The sequence below is a fragment of the Amblyomma americanum genome, chromosome 3, assembly GCF_052857255.1.
Source record: "Amblyomma americanum isolate KBUSLIRL-KWMA chromosome 3, ASM5285725v1, whole genome shotgun sequence".
NCBI lineage: Eukaryota > Metazoa > Arthropoda > Arachnida > Ixodida > Ixodidae > Amblyomma > Amblyomma americanum.
In genome coordinates, this window is record NC_135499.1 from 98220172 (window position 1) to 98245926 (window position 25755).

At 44.0% G+C, this 25755-nt stretch overlaps 1 protein-coding gene across 1 annotated transcript; it reads right to left on the reverse strand.

The window, feature by feature from the left end:
- Nucleotides 1–727: 727 nt before the first annotated feature.
- LOC144123164 (G2/mitotic-specific cyclin-B2-like) lies at nucleotides 728–6376 on the reverse strand. Its single transcript, XM_077656046.1, has 5 exons — nucleotides 6219–6376; nucleotides 5036–5281; nucleotides 2913–3055; nucleotides 1438–1546; nucleotides 728–850 (listed from the first exon to the last, which is right to left on the reverse strand). The coding sequence occupies exons 2-5, from the start codon at nucleotides 5255–5257 to the stop codon at nucleotides 845–847; spliced, it is 480 nt and encodes a 159-aa protein (XP_077512172.1). The 5' UTR covers nucleotides 5258–5281; nucleotides 6219–6376; the 3' UTR covers nucleotides 728–844.
- Between the last annotated feature and the right edge of the window lie 19379 nt (nucleotides 6377–25755).

Below are 25755 nucleotides of genomic sequence, written 5' to 3' on the forward strand. Positions count from 1 at the left end.
ACCATCGCATAACCTCCCGGCTAACTACACTACTCAGTAATTTCCTGTGGCGAACTCCGAATTCCATTAAATAAACTGCTCATTATATAGTTTAGAGAGCGTCTCCTCCATCACATCACTACACACAAAGTATATTAACAGAATGCTGAACCTCAGTATACGTATATATACGCTTGACGCGTCTTCATTTAACTTCCGAAAGCTAGTGAAATGATCACGTGAAGCAGGAAATCGCGGGTTTCTGACTGTTTAGAGGATCATTCTTCAAAATCTCTAGCGTGACAAGAGACACAGGATTAAACCAAGACCAATAATGCAAGAGGAAGACTGCTCAGCGCCAAATTACAGTTAACCCTATTTGACTTCAACATTCAAGATACATTTTGGTGGTAAAATTCAGCGCGAACGGACGAAGGACACCAAAAGGGGACAAAACAAGCGCTGTTTTCTCCCCTTTCTGTGTCCTGCGTCTGTTCGCGCTGAATTTTACCGCCAAAATGAACGAAATCCAAGTCGCCCAACTCACCATTATTCAAGATACAGCTGTGGGACTTTACAGTCAGTGCCACTTCACGCAGGAAGCTGTGCTGCACAGGTACACATGACGCTGCGGTCACTTAAATAGTATACTTTATTACGAACAATGCATGAGAAATAATAAGAGAACCGAGAATGGCTGTCATTGCAAAAATACGTAGAGCCCCAAAAAATGCAGTGGAAGACAGCCATTGGAGGGTATAGCTTAAACTTCAGAAATCTTCCTTTCAAATCCGGCGAAGCTGGTGCGATTTGGGGTTCGATGATCAATCGGAAGAGTCAGACCATTCCTTCTCGTAGATCTGCATTAGGCCTGCAATAGCATACACCAAATATTCAATGTGTTGCTGCAAAAGACAACCAGATGCGGCAAAATAGGTGTTCCAACGTTTTGCTAATGACACTGCGAACAGCAGCTCTGTCATTTTTGTCCATTATTGGACAAAAAGCTTCAATACTGTAAGGTTGTGTCATGGAAATATCTTAGGCAATGGTTGTTTCTCTGGAGGCGTTTATGACCTATTTTTAAAATGCTTCGTCACTCGGGTCTAATAGTTAACCTGCCATAGAAAACCAACGGGGAACATTTTAGACACTAGCAAAAGCGCTATTAGCAAAAAAATTGAAGCTGGCCATGGGAGAACTGCCGGCATACTAATTCTCACACAGATTGAAAAAATTGCGGTCATAAACTCTTTCCTGTTGAAAAATGATTTCGTGCAGAATTGCTGAATATGAGACTTCTTTAGTCACCACTGTTGCTCATTTAATGCATTCTAATTGACAGAGAAAGCAAAACGCCTCGCATTTAAATTAGCCGCTAGTGATATGTACGGTCTGTGCCAGTAGACGAGCTATCTCAAGATTTATACGTTGAGAATATGCAAAATCGAGACCCACCCTATGTTCGCTTTCGCAGGTGGCTATCATCAACAGTTGCATCCCTGTCACTATAGGCTGCAGGACGCCTATGTCGTGACCACTGCACAACTGCATCTCGGGGCCCCAGCTGGAAATAAATAGCAGTGTGCTTAGTAGTCGCAGCGACTCAAGAAGAGAAAATATACGCGCTTAAGAGGCTATTTGAGTGGTACTACTAGCGTTGCTGAAAACTTCCCATTTAGCAGTTAGCGGAGGGTTACGCGCTTTTTTTAATGCAACGCTGAATACAAATAGCCTCTCATGAAGTGAATACCATTCAGCCGAGTGAAACATATGATGCGATTGTTTTGTTCACAAAGAAATGGCGCTTTCACGAAATGCACATCTGTTTTAGGTCGTACTTCGTAAAATTAGCAAAAAATTCAACCTTGTACCAATCAGAGTTAAAATTTCTTTTTCGTATAGATATTCGATTGGAAGCTTAGTTAATTCCGCGCACTTATACCGCCAATTCCAATTAGACAAATTGCGGTCACATTGAAAATTCACGAGAACGAATCTCACAGGAGCGCGAAAGAGATTCTGCGGACTGTAAGGCAACACGAAAGTAAAGCAACCTTTGAGAAGTAGCGTATTTTAACGCGATAGCGTTAAGGGGCTCGTGTCGCAGAAAAGCCGGTGTCGTCGGCGTTGGCTGTGAGCGAAAAATCCATCCTCCTCCTCCTCGCAGTGTACGCCACTACCCCAACAGATGGCGCGCGACGGCAGCGCCTCCTTATATGCTTCCCCAGGGAGCATATACAGGAACACTTGCAGTTCCCGCTCCGCTCTTTCGGGCGCACTGGGGCCGTGCGGGCACTCAGGAATCACATGGTGAGCGGCGAACAACGCAGCGCACATCCAAAGCGGGTTCGCCACAAAGCTTGAGGCTTACTGCCCATTCGTTCGGCGCGGAATCTATGCTGGCGTTCGTAGCATCGAGTTTGTCGAGAACGATGTGCCTACCAACTACGAGTGCAACTTCAGTCTCGCACGTTTCGACAAGGCGCCTGGCAGCGCTTTACGTGGTCTGCCGCTCCGCGCGTCCGTTTCACTGCACGTATCAGAGCGATTTGTCTAACGGGCAAGGCGTCGCGCCGAACGGGCGGTGGCGTTCCATGGACTACATGACAATGCTGAAACACGCTGTCGTGTTCCACTCTTAAATGCGAAGCTTAAGTGTCCTCCAATTTTTTAAAAATGCATTTGGAAAAGTTGTGCTCAATAAATATGAATCTGTTGAAAGATAGCTAACCCATCTCTGCTCGGAAAAGACAAGATTCGTTACTTTCCATCTCGTGAATTCAGTCCAACGATGATGCTCGCATAAAACTTTAATGAAGTCATTGCCGAATTTAATGCAATCTTTTAATTGTTCAAGCGATTGATTACTGCGAGATTTCCTTGTTTATAGGCTATAAGAGAGGAAAGATAGTGAGGACTCAATGGCATACCACAGGTTTTGCTTCCCGTGTAAGTGCATGACATAGTACAGAGCAGATGCGGCCTTCTTGGAGGGCTTCATCCAAGCCATGGTGAAGTCGATAAAGCATAACTCGAGGATGTTCAAAGCCGTGAGATGTTCCTGCTCGCTTGCCTGTTGAGGGGAGGAAACATGTGGCAGCCGGAGAGTTAGAAAGCCAACTCCACTAAGCATATCTGTGGAAGCCTGATCTCGTGCCTTGTTATTTTTTGTCCCAAGGAACTGGTCAGAAGAAAACAAAATAAATTTCTCCATCACAAACCTGTTAGACGCGGCACTCAAAAGCGTAGGATAATTCTGAAAAAAAATTGTTTGCCTTGAACTCGGCGAAAAAACTTTGCCAGAACATTTTTAGCAAAAAATGGAGTTTTATCACCACTTTAGCAGATAGGTTGGTGAGATGCTACTATTACCTTTGAATATGTTGGTTTCTTAGAGGCGCCTCAAGTTATACTATTCCTTTCCTACCTTCAGGACTAGCATGCGGCCTCGTAAACTCCCCCTTCCAGCCAAGCAAAATTAAAGTGTCTTTTATTCTGTAGTCATTCGTATGAAGATATTGTCCGATTTGATATTTGGGCACTGATTGCACATAGTGACGTTCCAAACAAACTAACCGGGTGCGGTTGGAATTTTACCCTGTACACCAGCTTACAAACTTCGATCACACAAAGTTTAATTATTATAGGAGAAATTTGGGTTTTCAATTGAGACTTATGATAAATTGATGTTGGCCGGGAACATTACCGCAATCTAAAAAGTAAACGACATCGTTCGGCATCACATCCCGATTTCTCTATTAAAATGCAGGGTGCGAAAAGTTTTCATACTCCAACGCCACAAACAGCTCTCAGCACCGTCCTTCATTTCAAACTGGAGGCAAGTTAAGTCGAGTGGCATAGAAAGCTTTATATATAATTTTAGCGGCAATATGCAGCCAATTAGGAGGCTAAAAAGCAACAGTATGCCCAGAAATGCATGTAGAATATACGTTACCAAAAACAAAATGTCGACAGTGTTGTCCTCAAAGTCCTTTTAAAGAAAAGTACGTATCTAATTTTTCGCCTCGTGTTTTCTGCTTTATAATTGTGAGTAAAGACAATATATACGGAGATCAGAACGTGTTATTCGCTTGCGACAGCTTAGAGATTTATACCCGAAATAGTTTTTCGCCTCTTACAGTTTGGCTTTAAAAGCGTACATATCGCTATGAGATCAGTGGTCCCTACAGTGACGTGAAACATGAGACAATCTGCAATATAATCACTCCTAATGCACTTGTGGTCCGCCTCTTGAGGCCGGCGGGCATTATCATAGTCGTTAACTGAGACGAGGAAGCAGTCATTATATCACACGTTTTTCCTAGCTTCATGTGACATCTACAGATTTATGACGTCACAGCCATCGCTCCGCGGCTGAAAAGAAAAGAACATCAATAAAGCTGATTTAAGGTTCCTAGGGGAATACAATGTGCTGGTCCATTGAGAAGATTGTCGTACTCTTCATTACAAAGAAGAAAATATTCAGCCAAAATTACGTGTCTATGCTACATTAATTAAGATACAGAGGCGTCATGACTAGCTCTTAGATAGAGTGCTGCATGCTTCTACAATTTGTAACGTCATTGCGTGAGCATAAAAAAACCGACGAATGCAGACCGACTCCGCCAAAGTAACCACTTAACCTTAACATAAATATATTAACAAATATCACCATGACGAGCAGCCGATTAAAGCGCGTGTACTTCTTCTGCACTCCTTTGTGTGCTATACTTAAAATCCTGCGACATCAGTGCTCCCGTTTAAATCTGAAAAATGCGTTAATACAGTGGTGCCAACAATACGACAGCTTAGTCTCTCTTCTGAGAGCTTGCTTCTATCGAGCACCTATCGAACCTACAGCCCAATGAAGTCACGTCGTAGATTACGAGCAGCAACATCACAATCTTATTGTTATCGACGACAAATGAATGAGGTCACTACTCTAATACACTCAAGGTTTCTACATTCTCTGCTTTGAAAAGCAGATAGTGCGCAACACTCTCCACTGATATCAATAAGGAGGGAAATTGATCCAAGCACCACATGCACATACCATGGTAGCATTGCAGTTGCGACGAAGAAAATCCTGGGGTGACGGCAAGTCCAGGAACCAACCGACAGCCCGGTAAATGTCCTCTTCCATGGCGCACAGTTCTTGTTCCGTGCGCCCTTCCATGCCATGAAGTGATGCGAGGTAGGAGCGGTAGCACACTTCGTGCACGGGCTCTTTATGCTCCACCGCAACACGCAGAGCTACTGCCCACAGCAGCTCCATCTGGCGCTAATCCACGACGCGCACCTGTACAGGGATAAGCAGCAGAAGCAAGAGCACATAACAGTCAATACACACCTCTTATTGAAAGCTCCCTGATCAGCTTGTACGCGCATACAGATTGTTCCGGCACTCTAAATGACACAAGACTTCAGCAAAGCATTCCTAAGTAATAATTCATATTTACTTCGACTAGCAATAAATCGCGTCGGAATATTCTAATGATATAGAGTGAAAACCCCTTAGTTATGAGCCATTGAGCCCATCAGAGCACTCTAACGAGAGGTCGGCAATATGAAAACTGCGATGGAGCTGTTACCGAGTGGTTGCGTTTGAATAAACGGTTCGCTTTTCATAAGGACCGTATAAGTACACATTTAGGGCGAGAAGCTATTTCGAATTCAAGCTCGAAACGCATCGAAGAGTCCTGTTAATCGAATGCATAAGAGATATTAAACGCTCCCGCAACTGCAACCATCGCTACCAGTGAATTCCGTCGTACAAGGCACTGTTGGAAGCTGCAGCATCCATAGTTCCGATAAACAACTAGTAGTCGCGAGAAGGCATCACACAACGACAAGAGATGAACAAGCACCATGAGTATGACATAATATAGCAGAACACGGTACTTTACGCATGCGCAATTACGAGCAATAAAATCTGCAGACGCCTTTTTAAAACACCGAGGATATTACAATAAGTGAGAGAAAATTACATGGCAAAAGACACTGCAAACGAGATCAATAATGTAGAATTCACAAGCAATTGCCTTCGAGTCCGTACGATGTCTGAAGTCGATTTTAGGTGAAACGTAACGCTGGAGTATCACTCGTCTTATCCAATTCCGAATTTTTTCTTATTAATTTCAGCATTCAGTTTGATCATACTGCATTTTCGTTTACACTTTCGTTTTAGGCAGCACTTATTAACACGGTTCAGATTTAAGGAAAGAAACCTGGCTTACCTCTAAGTAGCGATCCGTGAGGGACACTGCGAGGAAAAGCGTCTCGGGTGAGAACTGCAGCACGTTGCATGTGGCGATGAGCCAATGAACATTGCGCTCCCGTATCCGGTGATCCACCTCCGTTTGGTTCGTCAAAAATAAAGGTTCGATGGGATATAGCGTCTGCAATGGAGACAAATGTGAAAGAACATGCTAAAAGACGACCTCCAATAATTAACTTTTAAATAATAATGGCGCACCTAATGCCCAAAACCTATTTCCATCTTTTCTTAAATGCATTTAGAGTAGCAGAGATAGAGGAGAAGAGAATTCACAAGTTCTCCAACCCAATGTGCTACTACTATCCAAGTGCCATATGCAGATGTGATAGCTCCAGTCCTGGCCTCAATGTCAGTTTCCACAAGGCGGTTCTCATTTCGTTTTATGCAAAATGTAATGTATGCAAGAACAAAAACATACAGAACCCCTGCGCACATTTGAATCTATAATTTCTTTTTCCTTTCATGCAAACCTCTGCGGGCATCAAACAAAGGGGAATGAATTGCACAGCCATATTGAGGGCAGTGTTCCAGGGCTACAAATGTGTAGCTTCTCGAAGAACAGAGTTTGTTAGGCAACACGGATGATCGCGTAAATCGAAAGGTTTCCCTAGAATTTCTGGTCCCTAGGACACCTGGTGAAGTAAATTCCTCGCAGAACAAGATATGTTCGACCACTATTGTGATGTGCAGAAATACCTAAAATATAACTTTTAGGCTATGGAATGCTTTGGTAAAGAATGTTTTCCAAAGGAGTTTTTTTTGTTTCCCATCGCAACCCTGACGTTCCCTTTGCGTGAAAGAAGCCATGTACGCCTTAGAACAAAATATGCGAATAGGAAACGTGATTTTAAATTAGTGCATTTTTGAAACACCACTATCCGTGTTTCAGTAACTCCCAACTCTTCACAATGGGTTTAAGCTTTCCCGCTAAAACACGAGTAAATAAAATTTCCCGAAATATTCACGGGTATTTGTTCGTTCTCCACATCATACGATCGCTTACTAGCATATAGCATAATTATACAGCCAGTGCCAGACTCTGCAGCAGTTATCTGGAATATCGTTACACAAACTAATATCAAAAAGCTAGAACAGGTGCCGAAAAAAACTGCTCGGTTGATTTATAATAATTTCTATCCCTCTTAGGAGGAGAACTTTTAAACGAGTCAACTTATCCACGCACAGCGTAATCGAGTTTCCCGACAAAAGTCCTTGCATGAACTTGTAAATGAGTAAGAAGGTTTCTCTCTCTCTCTCTTCTAAATGAAGACCGCAATGTTAACTTCTGCGATATAACTTCATCTACTCCTGCGTAAACAACAAGCTTATACTCACAATGAGAGCGCCCGCGTAAGAAAATTGCATTAAATATTCCTTTTTTCCAAGTACCGCAACTCAATAGAATAGCGTGACTAATATCAACGTTACTCGACCTTCCCTCTTCGTATTTGCTTGTAATTTCGGTTAATTTTCTTACAAAGACCAATATATCTTCTTTCTCTACCACTGTTAATGACGACGATCTTTTTATTGATATTTGAAGTAGAGTACGTTGTTCTGACATCCTGTATTGCGAATGCAGTTTATTTTACCATTATAAAATATAGAAAATACGTATCCTCCTGCACATTCCCTCTTTTTGGTTTTGTCCCGAACGCCAAAGATTGTTTCTGATGAATTTCTACCACTACTTCCATTTTTAGCCGTGGGCACAATACGACTGGCCCGCCATATAAAGATTGAAAAGGTAACAGACCGGGACTATCGATTTCCTTTTCGTTATTTCTTAGGTTCTCCGAAATATTCGCAGTCTCGCTGATTTCAGCCCATTTTAAATTTCTCAGCAAGGTACCACGTCAATGATTTCTACTAGTTTAGTGCTTTTTATTTACTCTTGAAGGAGTATTAGGATGATGAATTTGATTTTTTTTTCTTGTGACACTATTTGAGAACAACGAGACAAAAAGCAAGAATGCACTTCACACTGCCCTGTGCATCAGTGCTGGATCTTTTCGTTGACCCTTACCAATCGCCGCAAGAACGGCGTACCATAGGAGAACTTTTAATTACGAGTCTTTCTTCATTAGAGCGAAAACTTAGAAACGTTCGAGACCACTGCGGTAACCCGCACCGGAGGAATGCGAAAGCATTGACGCCTCCTCGCTCGTCTAGCATCAATTGCCCATTTTCAGTTTTCAAACTTGTGCCACCCTTGGTTTTGCGAACTTCCAGTGGCGCCTGTTTTGTTTTGACTCCGCCCACTATCTGGACATTTTGGTTTTTATTATCCCACATCAACACCCCGATCTCTTGTAAGATATTTTTGGATGCTGTATAAAATGGTACCACTCTTTTTCGCATAAATCCATTCGTTCGGACCACTGATCTCCTCCACTAGTTGGCTGGATGCCGCATTCTGCTTTCCGAAGTCGGCGCAATTGAAGCCACCGGAAGTTCAGTGGCATGTCCCTGGAAGTCTACTGTGTACTTCAATGCAAAAAGTCGCGTCTTTAGACATTCCGTCCTCAGTTATTCGCGTTGTTTTCATGTATAGTCAACTGTAATATAAAAGGAATAAGAAAGGTCAAAGCGAGAAGTGTGTACATTGTTTCGGGAACCCCTGTAATTTCAGAGAACCCCAAGAAAACACGCATGCAGGTCTCACGCTGCCGCGGCAAAAGGTTACATGCATTAAACACCGTGTTATTATCTGGTTCTTTTCTTCCGATCATAATTAGTAGAAGTAGTGGAATGACAATCAGTCGAGGTCATCTTAAAAAACAAATTGTCGTGTTGCAATGAACAGGCGATTGATGGCGCAGAAATCCTGACATTGGAAGAGCCTCTCGTTATAAAGCTGCCGCAGTCTCAGCTTCGGGTTGGTGGCGGACGATGTCTCTTGTCATCGATGGCGCTTGAGGTTTATCGTTTTAGGGTGTCAATTGCCTTCCAGACGTGCTTTGAAGCTAACTCCATAGCACAACCATGTTTCATTTACACAGCGCGAGAGAACCGACTGACGAGAAAGACGAATGCAGCAGCGCATGTGACAAGCGCTGTCAGAAGTCAACTGCACCAAGCATCGCGAATAAAACACCATTACGGCATAATTTGCTACAGTACGAAACTGTACTTGATACACACCGTTAAAAAAGCAGTACCATATACATTTCGGATGCGCTAATGTGGAACAGCAGAACACCATCGGCACCTCAGCAAGCAGTACCCTCGCTCTCGCTCCGGTTATTCGGTCTATACGTTGGCCATATTGGTTTTTGACCTTATAGCTCGGCGAAAATGCTGAGTATTGCAACGGGTCGAAAATGCGGAGCAGACGAGGCTTCGTACGTACTCTGTGTAGCGACGTTCTGTAGTCTGCTAGTGTCGTCCCATAGCGATGTAATGGACCCTTATTTTTGAAACGTCTTTACCGAAGACTTCGCTGTTCTCCTCATGCAGTTGACGGCGCAACAGATAGGCGTTGTCATGAAAAAAGACGAGAACGTCAAAAAGACAAACTGCTAAGTGGAAAACGAAAACTAATTCTGAAAAACCGTGCTGAGGTCCGATTTCGTGCACTGCCAAAGGCTGACTTCCGGGACATGCTGCTCGACTTCCGGTGGCTCAGCTTTCGGGCGCCCGATGTGGCATTCTGCCCCCTAGTGGAGATGAGTGGGTCGGACGTAATCGCACGGACAAGCTCGTGATGACACGATATCGCAAACGTAGCTATACAATGCTTTCGCATTAATAAGCCTCTTGGGAAGCAAAGCGTGGCACTTACCTCTAGTTAGAATATATCATCAGCATCACTGTCCTGCACTCGGGAAGTAGAGCTCGGTTCTAGCTGACGGGCAGCATTTGTGGCGGAAGGTCTTTCGCTCGGCACGCGGAGGATTTCATTCCTCGGAAGCGAGGACAGCGTTCGGGGCGCTGTTTCTTCACCATCTTTTGTAGACTGCTGTGTGACGAATGGAAAGAACAACACATGTGAACTTTGAAAAATGGCCTCTTATTCAATCGTCACAGTAATAATTTAATTAAAGCGCTTTTACCCAACCGGTTCAGTTTCACTGAAGCCAGTTGAAATCGGTCCCGTTATCGCCATACGACCTACGGTTGTGGATTAGAAGGGATCCGAACCCGGAACAAATCTACGTCGTTGTGCCGAGTTCTTGATCGCGAACGGCTAGCTCTCAAGCTGACCCTATTGAGCGGTGTTATTTTATGACGCCCATTCGCGAGGTGATCGCGCCCGGTGACTCCTTGCTGAACCCGCAAGGGTCAACCTCGTAGAAACTTTTTAAAGCAGTTTTCTGTTTTCACAGTGAACCTACGATGTCGTCCGTCCATGAAGAATAACCGAGCACATCATATACCATGCTACAGTACAGTGAATCGCTGTATAAAAGACGATGTATTTTTGAAACACCGCGATACGTGAACGTTGGAGTCCGCAACGGATGATGGCACGGGGCGAGGGCACTACCGATAGCGCGCTTGAGGTAAAACATTTTTCTCGTCTCGCAGAGCACCCATTGCTTAACATTCCGCAAATTCTTTGAAGACCATTGCAAACTTTCTCTGAAATGCCACTATGAATGGGAGTTGTGAAGCCGGACGGACCGCCCAAAAGGCGGTTTTATCCTCTTGGTGTTTTTCCCCGACTCGCACAAGCCTTTCCTTCGCTTAGTGGCATCCGGCATCTGCGAACCCCTCGTACCTGTGTATAAACGGTAGTGTTTGCTGGCTACTGAGTGCGGCTCGGTTATCGTTCTGTCTTCAGACTGTTTTCAATGCAAAACTATCGGGGTGTCTTACTTGGCAGACTGTGGTGCATGCGTTGGCATATCGAAATGCATGAGAAGCTTGCGCTCTGAGCGGAGCATGTCCGGCTTCGGTGGCCACCCACAGAAATAGCTTTTGGATTTTACTTAATCTTTAAATATATATTCCAATAAGTGGAAGACATCGCCTCTCATTTTACTATGCAGAGCAGGAATATTCCATAGCATAGTTGAGTTCAAGAACGCACTAGTTTTACACACGTCATTCCAAAGTCATGCATACCTCTTGTAAATTTTATTCGTGATCTGAATCGAAATTTGCGCTAGCCCACTTGAAGCGTGAGATAATTTTTAGCCAGGTTTGACACCCAGCCGTAAACCTGTTTCAGCTCTCATCACGCGTAATCATCTACAATCAGGGAGATAAATATTTAGATCGGAACCAATCTCTGGCTACATCAGCACATATTGCGGAAGGACAGTTCGGCTTTCACCCACAAAATGTGGGGTCTCATATCAAAAAGATAACTTTGTCTTTATTTGAACGCAGATAAAGAACGCAGCACGAATGAAAATTTATCGAACTATTGGCTCTTGAGAGTAGCAGCGACTCCACTTAAGCGCCAGGTCCGTAGCAAACTGCTGGCCTCTCGCACTCTTCAAATTTATTCACAAATTATTACGCCTTATGAAAAGTAGTGTTAAAAGAGTTTTAAGATTTCCATTACATCTTGCACGGACACTGCAGATCAGGCTGACAACAGCGATGTGGTGCTTCGAATTACCAGAACCCCGAAAGACGCACATTCTGGCGGCTGTACGCAAAATGTTTCTAAAGACGACGGTTCTCACTCTGTAAATATCTAGTGCCTATTCCATGCATGTGGAATAATTTGGGCATAAATTTGAAAAGAGCGAATAAGAAGCGAGAGCCCAGAGCACAACCACGGACCTGACGCTTTATTGGGCCCACTGCATGATACGCCACAGGTCATTAACCACACCCTCATCAATGGTCCCTGTTTAAAATAGTTGCTTATTGTTTTCGGTCTCTACACACAAAGGCACGCTGATCACACTCAACCGTGAGAGTGCTCAGTGGGAGATTGGATTTGTGCGCGAAAGACTATTTGCAACAGACACGGAAGAAAACTATCAATTTGACATTAAATTTTAGTGGAACCAGTGTTTTCTGTACCTCTTAATGAAAGAATGCGCAAAAAAATGCTTGTCCTATGTCAAGCACGAAAAGAAACTGTTTTGGAAAACCGCAGTGCGCTGTAGAATATGACGCCAAAATAAACCCAAACCGTACAACTTTCTTGGAATAACCCAAACTCTATACGAATTTGAGCTCGAAAAGATTTGCCCGATTTTATCCCTCTATTCCGGAAAAAAAAATGCCCCAAAAACAAACAGCCTATGTGGAGTGCTCAATTTATCCGACACAAGGCAACCTCTGGAAGACCTGCATTTGCTACAATAGAGAAATTGCACCCTTATAACGCACCGACCTATTCTCTCACGAAATTATGAGCAAGGTATCCGTAGGGTGTTCTAAATGTCAATTGTCTTAAACTTGTGGCGATGGTACATTTCATCTAATCACTGCAAATTTTATCCTCGAAACGAAAATCCTTCAAACCTTGGATTTCAATTTTCTTAGAATTACGCAGTATACGAGGAGTCTATGAGGAGAGAACCGAGATTTTCTAGGTCTAGAGTCGGATTGCATTCAATAAAATAACGAATGAATATGGCAATCAATCTGAGAAAACTCAGAACGTGCAACGCCAACAGCAGTATACAAGCACGGGCGATGTTGTGAGAACAGCAGAAGAAAAAGTATTAAACGGGCTAATAGATGAACCGAAACGATAATTTATATACGGACAAATGGATACAGCTGAATCAACTGACCTCAAGAACAGATCCGTTGAACGTCGCCATGATGCAAGATCAGCCTCCCTGCTTCTTTCACACCGACGCTTGAGATGTCACTGACTGCACGGCTCGAATCAAGCGGAGACCGCCGCTGCTCAACAGCTTTTTGGAAACTGCACACTATACTCCCGGCTCCACATTTATAAGCAATGTGGCCCAGGTCACGTGTCGATAAGAGAGAGAGAATGAAGAGGTAGAAAGGAAGGGGAAAAGGCTTAGGTCAAGGGCGGTCATTAGTTCGTGACTCAGTCGCATGGGGATATGAAGGTGGTAAAAGCAGCAAAACAGGTGATCAATAAGGAGGGGAGAAAAAAAGAGGTTGGTTAATCCCCCCACCCCTAGTCACAACAATGGCATTCACGAGGATTTTAGGGCTCCACCCACCATACAATGTGGATTCGAAATGGAAGGGCAGGGTGTATTGATGGGCGAGTGTTGGTTTTTCACCTTGCACCCTGCTTATCAGTGGGGAAAACAGGCGACCAACTTCTTTTGTCCTCACCTTCTTATCTCATGCGGTCCCCAGGCCCTTCAACCACAAAGAAAATGGGTGTTTTCCACTAGCCCGCTTCCTTGTCTGCCAGCTACCCCAGCTTTCCCAGAATTTTCCAGTGGGGAAGGAATACAAGTGGGAGGGGCCATTATACATCCCTTAAGAATGGCTTCATGGCCATTCTTTCAGAAATAGACGAGCCCAGTGGTAGCTTATTCTAGTGAAGCTTAAGGAACAGCACGCATGTTTTCGCTTAGGGCCCGTGCATATACAAACCACGTGCACATCTGCGAGTAAACACCCGGTGCTTCCAGAAAACGCCGTTCGTGGAACATAACGCGCACAGAGCGAAGTCGTCCGCCATTCTACAGGGCATTCCGTGCGAAAAGGCTCCGATGGAGGTTAAATGCGTAAAAGCTCAACTTTGCTGAAAAAAAAAGCCTGCTATCAAATATTTAGCGTGGAGACATACATAAGGTATACCTAACAAAGAATATTGGCCCATTTCCTAGACATCAACATCACTGCTTTGGCTATGGCGCGTATATTACTTGTTTGTTTTAGTGCGGAGAATAGTGCCGGTGTCGGGTCGAGGCTGTTGGAAGTCTCATGAGCAATGCGACAGATTCAGACATGTTGCGAAAAGAATATCCACTTTTATTTGGGTCTGGTTCACAGAATAAACCGATGCCAGAAGCCTCGTGTTCCACGCAGAATGACTCGAACCACTTTCCGCGTTTCTAAACACACCAAGGTCAGACGTCCCATTAGCGATCTGTATTAAATTAAGCAACATTAAAAGGTTGTTAGAAAACCTCCTATTGATGTACATTCTTTTTTAAAGAAAAATATCAAGATTCGGAAAAACACTAAAGTCCACGGTTTCATTAATCACATTTATTTTTCAACTCGGGTTTAATAAACAGATTTTATTTTTGCACCCCAAAGAAAAAAAAAGATGCTGCAGACCTCTTTCAGGAAATGATGGTGGACGCAATGCATACGGTATGCAGTAATAAAAAAAGCGTTCCATCAGGCTGACTCATCTGTACAGCGTAGCAAAATGCACCGACCAAGTTTTTTACCCGAAATACCGCAAAAACTTTTCTGAAGCTTCGGATGCCTATTCGCGAACTTCTACCAGTGTATTTCCAAAAGACACCGACAATAGAACAATTTGGAGTCGGTTGCATTTGACCGACCTCAGGATTTCGTTGCTACGAAGGCATCGTCAGCAGTGTTCCCACCGGCGGCTGCTTTCCAACCAATTGGTCAATTTGGCAGGCCTGTTTCGACCTAAAATTATTAACGGCGACGTGGTGTCGGGATTCAGGTAGCAGCATCCTACCGCTGCCACCAGTTGCTGGGATTCAGGTAGCGTGACTCTGCCGGAGAAGAGACGAGGACGATCGGAGGAGGAAAACTTGGAAAACTTTATACAAGGAATATTTACATTATGTTCAAGCACGGGCAACTGAGAGGGCTTCTCAGTAACGAGAGCTTCTTAGGAGTCGGGAGTCTGATACCTCTCATGAAGGGGGCTCTCTTGGCATCAAACCAATAGCTCCTTAAATACTATTCGTATTATCCAGATACCTAGCTGGGGAATACAGTTCGAAGAATGATGTCCAATCACACGATGGCACTGATGGTACCACCCACGGCAGGGAGGTCCTGAGGCTTCTTCGCAGCTCGGTCGAGGGAAAGGGAACAGGACCCGGTCATGTTGTCGTCCCCGCGGCTTCCAGGTGGCCGCGCACATGTGTCCGGAGGGCAGCTGCATGACACAGGAATGCAGGCTGTCTCCCCGCAGGTGTCGAAAGAGCTTGACTTGTGACCGGAACGCGGAGGCTCTGTCGCAGGTGCGGCACTCGGGCAATTGTTCAAATGCAGCGTGACTGAAGGGGACCGCACTGATACCGCACTTAGCCGTGGCGAGGACCGGAACGAATACGCTTATGGTCGTCGCTGGCACCCCTGTTGAAATCCATCGTCGCTATGTGGACGCTATCGTCGTTGCTTCCGGCATTCCTGTTCGAACACGTGGGGACGCTGCTGTCGTCGTTCCTTCTGGCAGTCCTGCAGACACGTCCACTTCGCCGAATTCCACAGCAGGAAGGAAGCGCGATCACAACAGTGGCCAGTTTTGGCTCTGGGCTGGGATATGCATTCTAACCCAATGCCTTCCCAAAAGTGACTCGTAATATTATCTCCAGTTCTGAGGGTTTTAGGCCAGGAAAACAACACACTAGTAGACGGCAGAGCAATTACGCTACCAGCAGTATGAGTCCGGATGCTCTCTTGGGCTCCGATGGTTGCTGTAAGGTGCTACCATTCAAGGACCCTACTGGAGTATGCCCCTTTTCCGACGCTCGTCGGATCGGCCATCAAGATCCTTAAACTTGGGGCATTATATTCTGAACATAACGAGTTTTTTCTCATAAAAATGCGACATAGACAGTACGTCTTAATGAAAAGAAGCTCGACCTTTTTGAAGTCCGTCTTAAACGTTTGGCCTTAATATGCAGAAAAAGACATCGCAACCTACGTCGTTCGAGAGGATTTTCCTCATAAAATTACTGTGAACTATTATGAGATTTTGACTGTATGCTACCATCAGTTTCCTTCTGTCACTCCTACGCAACTGTGAAAAGTGTTTCGCGGTCACGTGGAAATACTTACGTTCGAGACGGTAATACTTCGTTGTGTGTGCAATAAAAATCATAACTTCATAGATTTTACCTCTTTAAACGGTTCCTTTACTTTCTTCCTCAGAGTCACCTGGTAGACGAGCGCAGATAATACGTAATGTGAAACGAAGAAGTTTGCAATGGCGTTCGAAATCAGTTTTGCTCGCAGTGAAGACATAATTGAGAATCACGGCCCAGGGCGAATTTCTCGCCTACTGTCATCAGACATCCGTCGTCTTACATTCAATGGCAGCGTGAGAGAATAACGCCTTTGATCAAAACTGTTATCTCATAAAATGGAGTAAATACGGCACACGTCAGAAGTGGCAAATACAGATATTTTACACAATAAACTCGTCTACAAACAGCGTTCTCGTGGGCCTCACGCACCGTCTTTAGAACAAGTTATGTCAATATAATTGCACAATTTTATGGAATAACTGATTGCAAAAAATATTCCATAAATTCTGGAAGTCATTTTACTAAGTATTGCTGTACAGGACCAGTGTGTCTACTTTTTTTGGCCATGTTTGATTCGAAATGACCAGATTTGGCGACACATTTCCTCGTCGTCTGGCGAAATTATCTCCGGACCGTCCAAACTTTTTAGCAGCCCTGCTTGCCAATGCATGGACGGCTCCAGATGTCTAGCAGAGTCCCAGACAGATGAACAAGAGCGTAGTGAGGTATTAGTCTCGAAAAAAATTCGTTTTTAAAGTATTGTGGTTTCGTCGCTCTTGTGAACACTGAAGAAAAAAAAAGGAAATTATTCTTTACCTCTGACACAATTCTCATTTCAAATGCTCAGCGACCAAAACCCCCCGCCCTATCCCCCATTGAAATTCCCGCACCAAATGCAGGACAGCGTATGTTCACTTCGCAGAATTTTCGTATGCGAAAGTAGATGGCAGATGAAAATGGGAGAAGATTTCGCTGCAGGTTTTGTTCCGTCGTCTATGCCATTTCGAGGAATAAATTCACCAAGTGCAGTGCAGATTATGTCTCCACAGCTGACTCAAGTGAGTGCTATGCGCAAGAAAGAACTGCTCTTGACTATTGTATTCGAGCACAACTCTTCTTATCAGTGCTGGGGAGGGGTGGCAGGATAGAGGAGGGGAGAGTGTTTGTCCCCATGCGGGGGGGAGGCGGCCTGCTCATTGTTCGGGATAGGGATGCCGAGGGGGGAGAAGGGGGAAGCTATTTTTTGTCACCGCTCAACAAAATTTAAAACAAGCAAATTTTTTTCCCGATTACTATCTTCAGACCGCTTTCAGATTATCTATGCATACTGATTATGTGTTGTTCGATGCCGGAAAGCGCGCGAGGTTCAAACAGGTTAGCAAATTTGGACAAATAAGACAAAGGAACGCACAAGGCTACAGCACTAGCATTGCTGGCGATCCTGTTGCGGCTATATTCTTCACATTATGCTCGGTTTTCCGTGTTGCTTAAAATTTGCAGCGTCAACTCGATGTTCGCACTGAAAACCCTGTGTCCAAGACCGCGACAGTTTTCAGCATGCTTTCCTTAATGAAAAAAATGTTCAGCCTCAGCGCCTTGACCATACAGGCACTTCAAGAGGAATGCAAACACATGTTTCCTTCGTGATTCAATGTGTGCGATGATTGCGTTCAGTAGTCTGTCAATATGAAATATTCCGAACGGGTCTATAAATAGTAGCTGTTAAATTTCGAACTCCTTGCTTATGACGCTCGGCTGCGGCCCCGAAAGAGGCGAGTTTGATCCCGGCCGCAGCGGTCGAATTTCGATGGAAGCGAAATTCTAGAGGATCGTGTTGTGTGCGATGTCAGTGCGCGCTAAAGAACCCCTAGTGATCGAAATTTCCGGAGTTATTGACTACGGCGTCGCTCATAGCCTGGGTCGCTTTGAGATTTTAAACATGCATAACCCCTAAACCAAACTTATCTTAAAATACTGCGACCTGCCGTAACAGAAGAAAACGAGGAAATCCTCATTTTTTTACTCCAGTCTCGAAGTCAAGGACTAAAATAGAGCATTTACTTGATTTCACTATTTTTCCAAAAGGGAGTACCTCGGCTTGACCGTAATCGCTCAAACTGACTTCGTGCTCAGGTTTACCTTGCACACGTGTGAAATATTGTCCGGGCGTCATAAACGCACACGGCCACGTGCAAAGAGATTCCTGCGCTAATGTACGTCGCACCCTGTGATTACGTATCTTTTTGTGTTCTCTTATTTTGGTTTCCGTTCTTTGCTGTGAACATTATTGTTCCAAATTATCGCTTTTTATGCATTTTTTCGCACTCTTGCTTAATTTTTCTTCATGGGTCTTGCTTACATCTTCCGACAATTGCACACATACACTTTTATTCGATTTCAAACAATGTCTTTATTTGAAGACAAGCATCGCAAGTAAGCACGGATTATTGTGCTCTTGCTTAATTTGTATTCAGGGGTCTTGCTTGCGTCTTCAGCTAATTACACACAGATTTTGTTTTGCTTTCAAACAATGCCTTTATTGAAGACAAGCTTCGCAAGTATGGAATTCAAAAATGTTTTAGTCCTGTTTTTTTTTTTGTGCAACAGTTAAAAGCCAATATGTTCGAATCAGTGCATTTAAGATTAGTGCCCTCTTTTCAGGTAGCCGCGGAATGCACGGGCGGAATTCATTCTCACCTCGTGGCTCAGGCCGATTTGTCTACCTAGTTATGTAAAAAAGTACAGCATTATTTGCTCTACCAGGGAGTGAAATTACTCACGACAGGCCATAGTCAGACTTGGGTTTTCCCAGCTTGTTGCTCACATGAAATAAATATTAAAGCACGAAAGAACATGTTTTCTGGACACACAATGTATAATCGTTTTATAGATTTGTCATCTTTATGAGAACGTTATCATGGCATTTTTGAACCAGCAAAGAAATCATAACACTACCCCTCACATTACAGGAGCATTTGAGGCCGTTTTGGAGAAATCAATGCTCATGTTCCATGTTTTTTCTTCAAATGTTTCGGGCGCCGAACATCTGGGTCGCACATAACACCTGCATTTAGTCTTCTCCTCAGTAATACATTCACGATTGCGCGTTTATTGTCTCTTAATGGTATCGCCTTCAGAGCTGCCCGTCATGGATTCTTCAAGAATTCCAAATCCCTTTCACAGGTTTCGCCTTCACTCTTTTTTCAACTCCCATATCTCCCCACCTTTCATCTTGTTCGCGCCCTTTTTTCAAGAAGGCTGCTAGCCCCTCCACGCAAGGCACTCTTCTTCTCTGGTCCCTTTTTCTCAAGTCCCCAGCTTCGCCCATCCCTGCTCATGCTCCCCCGCCACCCCTCCATTTCCCTTTATCTACCATTCAGCTGCTAACTTTTTCTTCGGGCACCAAAAGCTGCTGCAAACATAATGACAGCATACATTTTCCTCTTGGGCCCCCGCGGTTGTGTCTCCCGCCACTACCCTTGTCGTCTTGTTATAGCGCGAAGCGTCTTGATGCAACAGCCTTGAGTCTAACAGTGCAATAGCGGGGGCTATAGCTGGTGCTTCATAAATGAAAATATCGCACTGATACAAAAAACATATGCATAAAACAAACAGACAAAGCTCGTCAGCTCCCGTGAGCCGCCGGTATTGCCTGTGGCTAATATGGTGGCGCCAAAAAAGCATGCATGCACGCTCCATCCGGCGCCGTACGTAGTCTGCGCAAGCAAAAAGCTACACGTGATCGGTTGTGAGAGCTCCGACGTAGTTCCTTATCCTGCCATGAAAGATGCCATGAAACACAATTACCGCTTTGTGTACCAACTCTCATTGCAAATTGTCTGGCTTTACGTCGCGCGCAATGTAATGATCATTGGTTTGGTTTCTGTGGATTTAACGTTCCAAAGCGACTCAGGCTATGAGGGGCGCCGTTGTGAAGAGTTCCGGAAATTCTGACCACCTGGGGTTCTTTAATGTGCACGGACATCGCACAGTACACGGGCCTCTCAAATTTCGCGTCCATCGATATTCGACCGCCGCGGCCAGGATCGAACACGCGTCTTTGGGGTCAATAGAGGAGTACCATAACCACTGAGCCACCGCGGCGGCGTAATGATCTTTGGTAAGAACTTTTTTTTTCGTCCTTGGAGAGATGAATTCACAAAACGTTCTTCGCCACATCTATCTGCAGGCGCATGCATAGTGAAGAAATTACGCTCTTTAATCTTTTTTTTAGAAAAAGCTGCCCTCAGTTCTTTGGGTTCAGCGTATTTCGCTAAAGAGGGGAAGCCACCTTTTTCAGGTCATGCAGAACAAATCATCAAAGCGGTTGAATTAACGCCCATCTGAAAGATGCTACAACCTGTGCTTTAACATTAATAAATAAAAATTTGAAAAAACGAACTTGCGGGTTTTAGATACGTAATTATGGTAATAAATAAAAAATTGTCTGTGGTTTAGCTCTGATTAACCCAAGTCGAATTGCGAAAGCTTCGTTTCCTCGGCACGTCGTCTATGCAGCGTCTCATTCCGATGCTGTCGAGAATTCAAAGCGGTCTCTTCCGCAGTTGAAGAGTCACTAAGGGAGGTGTCACTCCTAGCCGCATCTGCGTTACGACGCTTCTCGAGTCTTGCGGCGCGTTCTTCTGGCGTCCCTTGAGCGCGTTGTCTTTTGCTCGCTTTGTTCTGTCGTCGTTGCGTCTCTTTCCAGCTCTCCATAACGACTACAATATGCACGCCGTTTAGCCAAACGTTGTTCCCGCTCTTCATCCGTTTCTTCCGCACGCCGCCGCTTCTTAGCTGCAGCACATCATTGCAGCTTCACCTTATACACATCATCCGACATACAGTGGAGGATTCGCTAGGACGACTGCGACGAGCCAAGTTGTGGGGCGCTTTTCCACAGCTGTCACGACGTCACGTAGAGCGAGCGCCCCTCGCGGCAGCGGCGCGCAGCTGCAGCATGGAGGATTCGCTGGGACGATCGCGACGAGTCGAGTTGGGGCCCTGCTTTTCCACAGCTGGTATGACGTCACACATAGGTCACGCTAGAGGTCAATTGTGGATTCTCCGCGACGACGGCCAAGAGCTCAAACCTCGAGCAGTATTGCTTTCGCAATAAAATCAATGTTCGTTTGTTTGAAATACCAAGTTAATTTGTTTTTGTCACAGTGAATATGTTTACTGGGCCGAGCGACACGGCGCATTGAAATTAGATAAAAACCTTTTGGTACAAGACATACTTGCTAATTTCCAATCTACTTTTCGCAATTATTGTGGCACTAGTTCGTAAGCGTAAATTACAAGTTTCCCTGTAAAATTAGTTGCAACTATCCTGAGCGCTATTTGATTATTTTGTCTTTTTCCTGTGATGGCACTACTTAGGATGATGATCACGATATCATGGACCTTTCTGAACGTTTATCGTTTATATGGATTTAACTTCCCAAAACGACTAAGGCTATGAGAGACGCCGTATTGGAAGGCTCCGGAAATTTCGACCACCTTGGGTTCTTTAACGTGCACTGACATGGCACAGTACACGGGCCTCAAGAATTTCACCTCCATCGAAATTCGACCGCCGTGGCCGGGATCGAACCCGCGGTTTTCTTCTGCTCAGCAGCTGAGTGCCGTAACCACTGAGCAACCGCGGCGGCTGGATCTCTCTGTAGGTTCGACGGATCGGGAGGTCACCGTGCAAGAGTTGCACGAGGAATTTGTTTGCATAAGTCCACTCGAGGACAGCTACGTTAAGCAGTTTATGGATGCCTTAGTCATGCCACCGGAACTCACAGAGCTGCATTGCTCAACCTGAATCATCCTCACTGCAACAACCTTGAAAGTGAATGATCGTCTGTGCAACCTTTCTCTTGGGCCATTCTTTTCCTTCCACCACAGGATGGCTGTTTGTGTGTAAGGCATCGTGCATGCACTACACTCATGCCCCTTGTAACTCAGTGAAATAAAAGTGTTTTTTATATACTTTACCAGTCTTGTTTTAAGAATTTTTACATGGTAGAATTGCACATCCACGACACCGATTATTTGGTCACTTGTGCTAATTGTGCCGATATTCCAAGAATCCATGGCGATTTTCAAAAGCAGGATGCAAGTGCTTGAATACCGGTCTCATAGACGATCGAGCGTCGGCCTCTCGTTAAGCCGAGTGCTGCCCCGATTACGGATTCAAAGTCACGCCACTGTGTCAAAATGGTAGCGCTTTCCCTAAATAGGAGTGTTGGACCACTGTTGATGCCAATTTTTAGAGTGACCACCCGGCGTTGGTGCGATGCCGTTGTGCTTGCTTCTTTCACTCGCTTATTTTTTTCTAATCATTCTTTCAAAAAGAGCCTCCATTCACATTGTGCCCTGTAACCAGCGATGACAAGACCTGCCTATATGTTGACATCAAAGCATTTTAAAGCGACCTCATTGTTTGGAAAGGTGGCTTCTCTATTTTTATCTATTTGGGTATTTCAAACTGAATACCCCGAAAGAATGCGCGGGCAAGAAAAAAATGTTTTGTACCGAATAAAAATATTGTTGGTAATAATTCGCTGAAATTTCATCCAATGATTTATTCTGGAGCACATTGCTGTAAAATGAGGCTCTCATACAAGTACTGCATTGCAAGTGGGCTTCCTTAAAAAGTGAAATATACTCCTCAGAGCATCATAAATGGCAACGTATAAGATGACAATTGCTCTGAAAATTTCCCGAGAAAACAACTTAAAAGGAGCAGACATCCACTCCTGAAATGCAATTTTATGTACGTTAAATGAAGGTCTTTCGGATACCCGAACCACATATGTTTGCATACCCAACAAATTTGGAGAAAAGCATTTCTTAGGGGGAACCGTTTACGGCCGCAATATTTCACATAATGTAAGATTTCACTATAACCCTCAATTTTCCCGCAGTTTTGTTTTTGTTCCCGGTGGAACTTTCTGTTATTTCTTTTACTTTTGTTAGGATGTTGTTCGTTAATCATTGGCATGAGGGTTACCGCTATATGGACAGCTCTGGCTGAAGAACAATCGACTCACGTTAGCAAAAAGCTGGATTGGCACAGGGACCACTTAATTTTTTTGCTGGTTGTTCAGTAAGCCTCCAAGATATCTCGGGTTCTAGTTCCTGGAAGCCGTCTTTTCCAAGCATTACACTAGAACTTGTGCGGTCACATCAAGTAGAGCGATTATTCCTGCGCTGTAGTGGACGATGCCGCGTGATCAGACATAGCGCCGAGGTAATGAAATCAAAATCAAATCAAATCTTTTATTTTCTCTCTAAAGGAGAAAGAGGGGGGTGGCGGGTAAAAGCCTCAAGATTGCGGCTTGACGAAGCCCGACCGCCTCATGTACAATTCGGCAGCAGTTTGAAAAGAAAAAACGCATTTAGCTTGAAAAAGTTAGAAACAGATTTCGTTAAATACACTTCAACTTAAACGCAATGCCTATAAAAGAACCTTTCAACACCATTCAGAAAAAGAATCTACAGCAGTACAGCAGTACAGCAGTACAGCAGTACAGCAGTGCAGCAGTACAGCAGTACAGCAGTACAGCAGTGCCGCAGTACAGCAGTGCAGCAGTGCAGCAGTACAGCAGTACAGAGCACTTCATGGCAGTCAAAAACACAGGATACAATAAAATAAGCAACAAGTAACAAACATCAAGAACACCAAAAAGTACAAGCACTAGCATACAAAATTTATCAGGCGTTAGCTGCAAGAAAATGTGCATAAACTGCTCGTTTGGATATCTTTTCCGGGCAGACATCGATGGCCGCAAGGATAATTAAAAGAACAGCTGCGTGATAAGAAATGGATGGGCGACCATAATCTGTACGACAGAAACGCACAACCCATGAGTCATTTTGACTAGTATCTTAGAAGGAATTGTGTTCTCGAATATTTATTAAGTCCAGGAAGCTGCGATTACACACCAAAACGGACGAGCGATATGTAGACGTGAGACCAAAAATATAGATGGATTCTATGGGAAGATGTTTAAAGTGATGAAAGTAATCAGAAGTATGCGCATGACAAAGAATATTAGCAATTGAACGCAAGGCACGTTTCTGACAGATTTTAAGTTTCTCTATGTTTTCCTTAGATGTAGTTGACGAGATTAGATGGCAGTAGTTTAGTGTAGACAGAAACAGTGCGTTATAAATTACGCGTAATTGCGGTTGGTAGGAAGTGGTGGTGTCTGTTTAGTATCCCGCAAACCCTTGCTAAGTTTATTGCAGAGTGCTTCAACATGCTTATTCCACGTAATAGTCGCAGAAAATGTTACGCCAAGGGTCTTAATTTCGTTAACAATACTTATTTCCACACCGCCTAAAGGTACCTTGCCTTCGGGGTTAACATTTATGTTCTTAGTGCGGAAAAGAATAGCCTGTGTCTTTTTAGTGTTCAACCGTAAATGATTACTTTGCGACCAGTCGCTAACAAATGACAGTGCATGGTTTCCAGAGTAAATTAAATCATCAATATTGGCCCCTCTGGAAAACATAGCTATCATCCGCGTAACCAATGCATGATATGGCGTCATGCAGGGAAAAAATATCCTTAATATAAATAACAAAGGCCCAAGGATACTTCCTTGCGGTATGCCGGAAGGGATGCTTTTTATGTTAGAATTATGATTATTGTGATTTACATATTGGCACCTGTTATGAGGATATGAAGAAAGAAGAAGATTTGCACTTCCGCGCACTCCGTAGTCCTCCAGGTTTGACAATAAGGTTTCATAATAGACACAGTCAAACGCTTTTGAAAATCAATATACAGACCTAGTACAAGTTCTTTGCGTTCATTGACGTCAGTGATGGGTTCTTTTTCAGCAAATAGTGCTGATTACGGGGATTTTCTTGTCGCAAAGCCATACTAATACAGCGAGATCATAGAGAATTTGTTTAGGAAACTTTAAAGACGTGTGTGCATTATCTTTTCCAAACCTTTTGAAAATATAAGCAGTACGGAGATGGGACCAAAGTTATTTATGTTATTTTTATCACCTCCTTTGTATAGGGCCACCACTTTTGCAATCTGCGTGTTCCTGGGAAAACAGCTGCATTCTAGAACCAGGTTATATAGTTGGCATAAGACAGGCGCAGTCAGATCAAGGACATACATAACTGGAGAAATATGCATGTCATTAATATCCAGTGATTTAGAATTTTTCATTGCCTGAAATGCAGATGTAATTTCTGCTGCAGTTGTGGGGAAAAATACCATGCTATTACTGACTGAAATTCGTCCGGCAATCGTGACCGAACTTATTTCCATCAGTCTGCTTGAGACACTCACACCAATAAAGTGATCAATCAGCATATCAGAGAGCGCCTTGCCAGTCATATCTCTACTACCCACCTTCATGCTTATAAGTACAGTTTGTCTTTTGCATCGTAGAAGACTGTTTAAACGCTTCGACAGCAAATCAGTATTTTTAATTGTATCATTGAAATGCGTCGTAGAATACTGATGCTTGGCATGCTTAAGTTTGACATTTAAGCGATTCCTGAATGATTTAAACGTGTGAAGCTCTGACGCATCGTTTGATTTTACGAGGTTGCAGTATAGCTTATTTTTTATTTTAATTAGAGCTATAAAATAGCTTGTAA

Bases quoted from the DNA above. Each gene is read 5' to 3' on its own strand.
- LOC144123164 (XM_077656046.1), bottom strand. From the start codon at position 5,257: ATGGAGCTGCTGTGGGCAGTAGCTCTGCGTGTTGCGGTGGAGCATAAA. The intron at 3,056-5,035 runs GTATGTGCATGT...TCCCCTCAACAG, and splicing joins GCAACTGCAATGCTACCATG to GCAAGCGAGCAGGAACATCT. The intron at 1,547-2,912 runs GTATGCCATTGA...ATTTATTTCCAG, and splicing joins CACGGGAAGCAAAACCTGTG to CTGGGGCCCCGAGATGCAGT.